The 10,066-nt window shown below is 32.0% G+C and overlaps 1 protein-coding gene across 1 annotated transcript in view; it reads left to right on the top strand.

Annotated features, from left to right (window-relative positions):
• The first annotated feature begins 1,449 nt into the window (after nt 1–1,449).
• The window catches only part of LOC107160706 (leucine-rich repeat protein SHOC-2-like), a 73,415-nt gene continuing 64,798 nt past the window's right edge, over nt 1,450–10,066 (top strand). The window contains exons 1-2 of the mRNA XM_015507350.2: nt 1,450–2,153; nt 5,483–5,620. Coding sequence (XP_015362836.1) covers nt 1,451–2,153; nt 5,483–5,620 — 841 coding nt within the window. The 5' untranslated portion in view covers nt 1,450. The remainder of the gene's footprint in view (nt 2,154–5,482; nt 5,621–10,066) is intronic.

Below are 10,066 nucleotides of genomic sequence, written 5' to 3'. Positions count from 1 at the left end.
TTTCCATCTATATAATTTTGTTCCTTTTGTTCTTTTGCCGCACTGCTGGTCCATTCTTTTATCAACTTTATAACCCTTCCTGTTTTCTAAAGCTATAATTAATTTCAGGCAGAGCAGTTTTAGGGTGCTGGTTAGGAATATAGCCTGTAGATACATGCCGATTTAAAATGTTGGCTGTTTTTCACTTTCCCGATAACTAATTATCTAAAAGTACTTCTGTGTTTCAGTGTCCCTTTGTAGAAAATGTGGATAATAGTTCATCTCATAATGCTGTTATATATATCCACGTAAAATATATAAATATTTGTAAATTCTTCAGCGTTTGTATTAGCACTTAATGAATGTTAGCTGCTGTTGTGATTTCTCTCACTTTAACTTCCATAAAGTTTTATAACAGAGTGATTTGTAATCATATACCTCTATCAGATTCCAAATTCCTTGATGGGAGAGCCTGCCTTATTTTTTAAGTTTTCAATTCATTAAATTTCAGTAAATACTGTATCAAGTAATAGGAAGATGGCAAAATCCTGTAACCAGTGTAGCCAAACTAGCAGGTTCTGGCGAGGGGCAAAGAGGGATAAGAAAAAAAGACTCACATACAGACAGATGTTTTTGAAGGTAAAGCTGGAGTTGGTGCAGTGCTGTTCTCTGAAAAAGAAGATGATCTAATGAATTATGCCACTATTCTTTATTTAATAGCCTCATTTTCAGGTTAGAGCCTCTAGAAGCATTATTCTTTGTACTCAGATGTTTATAGGGCTAGCAACATCATGCACTATTCCACAATCCACAGTTGCAGTGTGGAACATTAGGAGCTTTGTGTAACTCTCAAAGTTTATTGTCTGAACTTACTGTTAGGTGGCCAGGTTCAGGAGAGGCGGAACTGGTGGAACACTGTGGTATTCTAGCAAGAGATTTCCTCTATTCCCAGGAGCTGTGTGTCTGATTTGAGGCTGATAAAACTCTAGCACAGAGTCTCCTCATGGAGGGCATTACAACAGCAGGTAGGCATTCTGCACCTCTGCAAAGAAACATTCTTGTCTACCAGGCGTGCCCCAGCCATGAGGTCATGTAAGACACTAGTCCCAGACAGTGTTCTCCCATTCTCTGTGACCACTCTTCACAGCAAAGTTCACAGAAAGACTGTTTTTCTGAGACTGTTTACTTCATATTAATTATAACATAAGGTGATTTAATACTCTCTATTATATTTCAGGAATTCTAATGAATCATTGATTGACCAGCACCATTTTACCAGTTCGAATGAGTTTTCAGAAATGGACAGTGTACTTTTGGATCCGACATGTGACAGATGGGTGTAACTCCATGCTAATCACCTTTTCAAGCCAACGCTTGTTTGATGTGTAAGGTGTTTTTCTGTTCAATGTTGAATTTTATTGCTAGAAAATAAAGTAAAAGTTAATGTATTTTTTTTCAAGCTTGAGTCACCATGAGTGGTAATTTAGGGAAAGAAAAAGACTCTAAAGAGAAAGATCTGAATGTGCCATCAGTCAAAGAAAGAGAAAAGACTTCAAAGGCTTCTGGAGATTTGGGGACAGAAAGCCATGAAAAAGAACCTAAAACCAAAGGGAAAGATGCCAAAGATGGAAAAAGGGTCTCCAGTGCTGCCCAACCAGGGGTGGCTTTTTTAGTTGACAATACGATCAAGCGGCCAAGTCCTGCACGTGGGACTGGGAAAAAATCCAGTAATGCAGAAGTAACTAAAGAGCTCAAGAAGTGCCTGGAAGAGAATTCAGTGCGTTTGGACTTATCCAAGAGGTCTATGCACATATTGCCATCATCGATCAAACACTTGACTCAATTAACTGAACTTTATTTATACAGTAACAAGCTGCAGTCCCTCCCAGCAGAGGTGGGCTGTCTAGTAAATCTCATGATACTGGCTCTAAGTGAAAATTCACTTACCAGTTTGCCTGACTCTCTTGATAACATGAAGAAGGTGCAGTTGCTTGATTTACGGCATAATAAACTGAAAGAAATTCCTTCAGTGGTGTATAGGTTAGATTCTCTCACCACTCTCTACCTTCGCTTTAATCGCATAACTACTGTGGAAAAGGACATAAAAAACCTGTCAAAACTCAGAACGCTTAGCATGCGAGAGAACAAAATCAAACAACTACCTGCTGAAATTGGTAAGAACATTTGGGTTATTACTATCGATTTTTCTATTTGTTATGCTTAATAATTCTGTTGAGTGCTTTTCCATATCAGAAAATTCCTAATATTTGTTTCTAAGTAATTAGACCTTTGTTACAAATACAGTCAGCTCTGATTTTGATTGGAAAAAATGAATTTGAAAGATGTTTGCTTAATTGTTAAGTTGTCATCTGTTTTCAAAGCACCAATATTTTTATACTAGATATATTAAGGCTCTACGTGCCCATTCTCTAACTTTCCTTGTTTATCTGAAGGCTTTAAATTCACTTCACTTTCTACTTAGTGTATTTCTAAAGATCTTCATATTATACCTTTGTGAAACTGAAGTGCCATAGGAAAATAGAAAAACATTTTTTTTTAAATTTTGGTAGTACCTAAATTTTTATTTAAAACTCTAATATTACTATACTAGAGTGAATATCATCATCATGTATGTCCACAAGACATTAATTGAAAAAAAAAAAACTAATGTACTTAAATAGCAGAAAGATCAATAAAGGAAAGGGAAGAGGATCTGAGGGGGGTGGATAAAGGCAATTATTTTATACTGAATTTGAGCAAATCATACTCCATGCATTTATAATTGCATCAAAACAAATCCTAATGTATCACTAATATGATGCAATTAAAAAATAGAAAAAAAATCGAACATAGTAGCTGTGCAGGGTGCCACATACCTATAATCCCAGCTACTTGGGTGGCTGTGGCATGGAAGGTGGCTTGAGCCCAAGATTTCCAGATATGCCTGGGCAACATATTGTATTAAAAATGAAATCAAAACAGCAAACAAAAAAAATCCAGGACAGAAAAGTAGTAGAAGAGAGATCTGTTGTAAACCAACACTTAGCATTTCTATACCACTCATTCTTGTCTTTTATAGTAAACTGAATAGTAAGAAAGTAAAGCAAATGTTTTAAGAGAATGGTAGTAGGAAAAAAAGTAATGAATATAGATGTGTAATGTCAGTAAAAAAGAAATGAATTATCTTTATTTTTAATTATGGGAAAACTTCTGAACTATTTTGAATATAGAAATTTATTGGCATCAATTTTGTGAAATTAAAGTTACAGTTTTGTGGGTTTTTGTAAGAGTTTTAAAAAATCAAAATACAAAGTATATTTTTATTTTTAAAGGGAAGCTTTTATTTTGTAAAAGGTTTATTCAAAATATACAAAGATGAATTAAATATATTCTTGATTCAGTATAGATCTTGTTAGTGATAAAGGAAATTTTCTGATTTTAGGCTCTGGAGCTTTTCAGGAAGATAATGTTCTGTGTTTTAAAATGAAGTTAAACTTTTAGATAACAAGTTTTGTTAGATTTAAGTCTAGACACTTAAATATTAATTTTAGCTTCAGATTACTCAAGACTATCTGTTATAGACTTTCTCAAGTAATACATGGTATGTATGAAGTATAGTTTGCTCAAGAGGTATTAAAATATTCCCAGGAATTTCTATGTGGAAATGATTTATTACATATGGTCCCATAGAAATGAGATTGTAGAATGTCTGCTGTTAGTATCATATTGTCAAAATTTGACCTGCATTTATGGCTTATTGTTGGATAGAAGTATAGACTTGGAAAAACAAATACTGAATATTTTGTTGTTTTCCGAGGAATTGAACTCAGGGACGCATGACCAGTGAGATACACCCACCCCACATTTTTAATTTTATTTAGACACAGGGTCTCACTGAATTGCATTATGCCACACCCTTGCTGATGCTGGCTTTGAACTCTTTGTCCTCTGGTCTCAGCCTCCTGAGATACTGGTATTACAGGCATGTGCCACCATGCTCAGCCAACTGCTGAATTTTTATATGGAAATGTGAGATATTATTGCTGTTCTTTGTTATTGTTGTTTTGTGTTTGTGATATATTTAGTCCTAAAAAATTTGACTTAAATTCACAAGTCATTCTGTAAGGGTTTCTTTCTATAGCATTGCTATCAAATTACCTAGACATTAATATACTATTGTTGAATGAGGACTTATTTAACAGGATTTTAAATTTAACTTCAGTTTGTTCTTGAGAGTATACATGCAGCATTTTTACTGAAAATTGAACATACTTTAAATTTTTTTAAATATTTATTTTTTAAGTGTAGATAGACACAACACAATACCTTTATTTTTATGTGGTGCTGAGGACAGAACCTGGACCTAGCCCGTGTAGGCGAGAGCCCTACTGCTGAGCCACAATCCCAGCCCCTGAACATAACTTTTTAAATTGGCATATTTTATGTCATTAAATGATTCATATTTGCAGCTACCTAACTTTTGTCTTTTATTCCTAAATTTCTAATTCTAAAAAAAATCATGGAATTGAAACGACTTCAGGTATTATGTCTTTGAAAAGATGATGACAGATCTTAAGTTTTATTCTGAAGTGAAGAGTAGAAGTATCCAAAATTTCCTTAATTATCTTTATTCTTTCAATTAATATAATGCTTTTTACTAAGCACCAAACAGACACAGTGAAGATGAGGAAGTACTTATGCTCTAAGGATTGCTATGTCTTAGGATTATTCTGTTCATTTATTATTATGTAATGTTTTTTATATTCCAGATGATTTTCCTTGCTTTGAAGTTTGCTTTGTCTGAAATTATAGCCATACCAGCTTTGTCTTCATTGTCTATTGTTTTAAATTTCTATTAAATTGAGAAGTTATTTTTATTTATTAAAAAATTATGTATTTATGTAACATCATATTATATGCCTGTATTAAGCATGTATAATAAGCATGTATATTTTGAGGTGTAAGGCATGTCTCCATCTGAACTCAACATATATTTGATATGACTGTGCTAAATTTGTCAGCCTTTTAAATCTGGACTATGTCATCCAGCATTTGTGGTTAAATTTGCTACTTGAATATATATATATACATGGAGCCCTGGATGTAGCTAGTGGTAAAATATGTTCATAGTAGGTGTGAAACCCTGAGTTCAATCATTAGGACAAAGAAGAAAACCCCACATGACACAGATTAATAAAGTAATCTTTTACAAGCAATATTTTCATGCTATTAGATGTCATTTTGAAATAATAGATTTGAATTTTGAGTTCAATTTTAATATTTTTCAGAAAGAATGTAAATATGTTGGGGAAAACCAGGTTTTTAACTTACAATTCAAGTATGTTCTTTGATTTTTCCATTTTCAAAAAAAAAGTTGCCTATGTAATAATATTATATTTCTAATTATGTTTCAAAATCATAAAAATTATTCCCTTGCATCCTAGTATCACCTGAGATATTATTTAATAATGCTTATTAAATCACTATGTTGGTCAATTTACAGGTGAGTTATGTAACCTCATTATGCTGGATGTAGCTCATAATCAACTTGAACACGTTCCAAAGGAGATTGGAAACTGCACACACATAACCAACCTTGACTTGCAGCACAATGAACTGCTAGACCTCCCAGATACTATAGGTATGAAAGGAGAAAGAAGATATTGATGATTATTTATAGCAACATAGATATTTAAAGGGTTATTTTTGATCCATTTTGGTAACACAAATTAAAGAAATTATCAAAGTACTATGTAAGTAATAAGAATTTTAAGACAGTGTTTGAAAACTTTTTCTATTTCAGGAAAATAAAATAAAATTTTAGGAAATTAACTCAGTCGGTTTAAAAGAATGTTAAGTTTCATGTATATACTCTATTATTTATAGCTTATTATAAAATGATGGATTTTTGGTATTGTTATTTCAGCATATTGCATGGAGGAGGTCCATTTTTGCTAAAGTAGGCAATATTAAAAAATAAATTTTTTTATTTTTTTGCTGTTTAGTATTCTGAACATGGCCAGTATAGTTTAAAGGTTGCTCATTTGTAGTGTTGAGGGAGTAGTAAGAAAAGACATGTTTTAAAGACTTCATACATCACACTGCAAAAAGTTTGAGCTTACCAAGGTAATGTTCTATAGTTATGTAGATTTTTTTCCAAAAGCCCAAACATTTCTACAAACACAAAAGGTAATTTTAAAAACATAATGCTTTTTAGTTATTAGTGTTATATAAGAATACTTTAGTGCTTATTTGGCAAAATATTCATATAATTTCATTAAAAATATTTCAGAGATGCTATTGTATTTTTTGAGATGTAGGTTTGTCTTATCTTTCTCTAGAAAGATTTTTGATTGCCTGTGGCAGGTACCTAATGGAATCACTATAATCAATCCATATTCATAGCTGGATATTTTTGTGGTCCATTAGGTAATACAAAGTTTGTTACAGATTATTTAGAGGACTGTTTTATCTCTAATTCACCTATATTATTGGTTGTAGTCATGATTGGTCCCACTCTGCTCAGGCCCTAGATTTGACTCTTGCCAGAATGACAGTCTTGGAGCTGCAGGTTAGGAAAGTGTTCTCAAACTCTTCAGCCTTTTGCTTATTTATGGTCTGTTATTTAGTTCTTGTTAGTTCTTTTTTATTATTTTGGAAGATGGTTTTTAGAGTTTTTTAAGGGTATGGTTTGAATTAACTCCCAAGGAAATTGTTAAAGAATTTAAAAATCCAGTTATTTGGCTCAACTCTATACAGAAAAGCTTACTGAGACTAAGTTATAGTTACTGTCCATTGAACACATGCTTTCCTGAATTCTTGTCATGGGTCTTTATATCATATTCTTATTTGAAGTGGTAATGGGTTAAAAGCATTTTCTAAATGTTTTTCTGAAAGGCAAGATCATCTGTAACACACAATGAATTGTTCTTATAGCCATAGTGAATATTTTATATAAATTTTCTATATGAGATTTATATTAATGGTTCAATATAGTAGGAAACAAGAACAACTATTTCCTAATTTTCTTTCTTTAAAATCTATTGAAGGGGCTGGAGTTTTGGCTTAGTAGTAGAATGCTCATCTAGCATGTGTGAGGCACTGGGTTTGATCCTCAGCACCACATAAAACTAAATAAATAAAATAAAGGTATTGTGTCCAACTACAACTTAAAATTAAGAAAATAAAATCAACTGAAATGGCAATGATGAACAAAGAGAAATGATCCTGGAAGAAAAAAAGCATAGAAAATATGTATTGTATATAAAATAAAATCAGACTAACTAAAAAAGGAAACATGAATAAAAGACAAGTCTTCCCAAATCAAACTCAATAGAAAATGCTATATACTATAGTGAACACAAACACCAAAAATAGTGATCTATAGGATAAAGTATAATTTCCCTCCATATCTAGAACAAAAAGAAGGGAATGTATGTAAATCCTGTGAAAAATTATATTATGAGAAATAAAGCTAGAAGTACTAGATAGAGAATATTGGAGTAATCCAATGAAGAAAATTATAAAATATAATTTTAAAATATGCTGATTTCTTAAACCTGATTAAAACCCAGATAATAAAGATAAGACTAAAATTGCTTTCCAAAAAAATTTTCAAAAAGGGTACTTTTAATTTTAAAATTATATTCATTGACTTATTTAGAATAAATAATATATTCACATATAAAATTTTACAACCCATCTTTGTTTAGTTTTGGTCTCAAGATACTGCTGGCCAACATATAGTAAGTTGGGAATGCTGTTCCTCTTTTGTTTTTGGAACAATTTATATGAAATTGGCATTATTTCATCCTTTACTATTGATAAAGTTTTCCAATGAAGATGTCTAGGGCAGGGGTTTTATTTATATGAATGCTTTTTAGAACATTTCCAATGTATTTAAAGGTTATAGGGTTGTTCAGGTTATTATTTTCTTCTTGAGCAAACTTGGTCATGTGTTTTTTTAAGGAATAAGTTAATTGCATTTGAGTTGTTATTAAAGACATAAAATTATAACATTTTCCTATATTTAATATATACAGAATCTGATATTGGTAAATTGTCTTGTCTCTCCCTCCCCAATATTCTTTATCAAAACTGTAAGTTTTATTGCTCCTCTCAAGGTTTTATTGATTTTTTTCCTATTTCTCTGATTTTTAGTTCATTGATTTCCATTTTGAACTGCATTATTCCGTTTCATCTGCTTACTCTGAATTTTATTTGCTGTTTTTCTAGTTTATCATGGTAGGAGATTGAGGTTATTGATTAGATCTTCCTTCTTTTTTATAAAGATATGTAGTGCTATGATATTCCTTTTAAGGATTGCTTTAGTTAGCACCTCACACATTTTTATATACCATGTGTTCCTTCTTTCTGTTATTGATTTATAATTTTATTCCATGTGGGAAAAAGCATGACCTTGTATGGCTTGAATTATTTTTAATGTATTCAAAATGTATGGTGCAGTATGAGGTCTATCTTGTTAAATATTCTGTGAGCATTTGAATGTATATTCTACATTTGATGAGTCTGTGGTTTTGTAAATGTCAGTCATGAACTGTTGTGCAGATGAGGCAATCAGTGAATTTATTCTACTTCCTGCTTTTTGGGGTCTATTTTCCTTGTAATTTTTATAGTGTCTGGACAGGTAACATACACTGCTGTGCCAATCCCTGATCTTCATTTTTGTTTAAGTCTTAATGGTCATCAGCAGGACTGTTACCATAGTTGCTTTAGTCAGTTTTCCTTTGGTTAAAGTCAATCCTTGTAGTATTTCAAACATAGTTTATGGGAACAGTAGTGTCTCTATTGTTATTGTGTTTATGACCTTTTTACTTGAACAGGTTGAATGAGTTTAAAATCATTGTATTTGACTTCCTTTTCTTGAGGATCTTAGTAGACCTAAAAGGTAGTTTTTCTGTTCTTTGGAATTGAATGATCAAAACTACAAGGCCAGTCCAGTATTTTTCATTGTAAATGATTTAATATATTTGCCTGGCTACTCAAAGATTATTCTTTATTTCTGAAATTCAAAAACTAGATTTTATCTCCTAGTGTTTTATTTTCCCCCAAGGATGCATGTCCCTGGTATGCTATGCACCCAGTCAACATATACATTCAATTTTTATTTCAGTATACTTTTTGAATACAGAATGACATGTTTAATTTGTTATATGTTCTTACATTGAAATGTGTGTCTTTAAGTTTACTTTGAACAACCAACTAATTGGGATGGTAAAGGGAAAAATAATGTGGAATCTCAGCATGATAACTTCAGTGGAATTCCATTTTCAGAAAATAAATTTTATCATCAAATACAAAATCTTGTTTAGTTTTCAAAAGAGAAGCAGAAAATTTCTTTACTATTTCTGCAGATTAGACACGAAAAACAAAAGATAAGATACTCAAAATGTTTAAAAGTTAGGTTCTTCTCATTGGTGCTTAGTCACTGTGTATTTCTATTTCTCTTTCCTCATTTTTTTTATTGGTTGTTCAAAACATTACAAAGCTCTTGACATATCATATTTCATACATTAGATTCAAGTTGGTTATGAACTCCCAATTTTACCCCAAATACAGATTGCAGAATCACATCGGTTACACATCCACATTTTTACATAATGCCCTATTAGTAACTGTTGTATTCTGCTACCTTTCCTATCCTCTACTATCCCCCTCCCCTCCCCTCTTATCTTCTCTCTCTACCCCATCTACTGTAATTCATTTCTCTCCTTGTTTATTTTCCCATTCCCCTCACAACCTCTTATATGTAATTTTGTATAAAAATGAGGGTCTCCCTCCATTACCATGCAATTTCCCTCTTCTCTCCCTTTCCATCCCACCTCATGTATCTGTTTAATGTTAATCTTTTCTTCCTGCTCTTCCTCCCTGCTCTGTTCTTAGTTGCTCTCATTATATCAAAGAAGACATTTGGTATTTGTTTTTTAGGGATTGGCTAGCTTCACTAAGCATAATCTGCTCTAGTGCCATCCATTTCCCTGCAAATTCCATGATTTTGTCATTTTTGAGTGCTGCATAATACTCCATGGTGTATAAATGCCACATTTTTTTTTATCCATTCATCTTT

This window comes from Marmota marmota, unplaced genomic scaffold (genome assembly GCF_001458135.2).
Source record: "Marmota marmota marmota unplaced genomic scaffold, marMar, whole genome shotgun sequence".
Classification (NCBI taxonomy): Eukaryota; Metazoa; Chordata; class Mammalia; order Rodentia; family Sciuridae; genus Marmota; species Marmota marmota.
The sequence above is the reverse complement of the archived record's forward strand: the minus strand, read 5'-3'. Positions and strand labels throughout refer to the sequence as shown.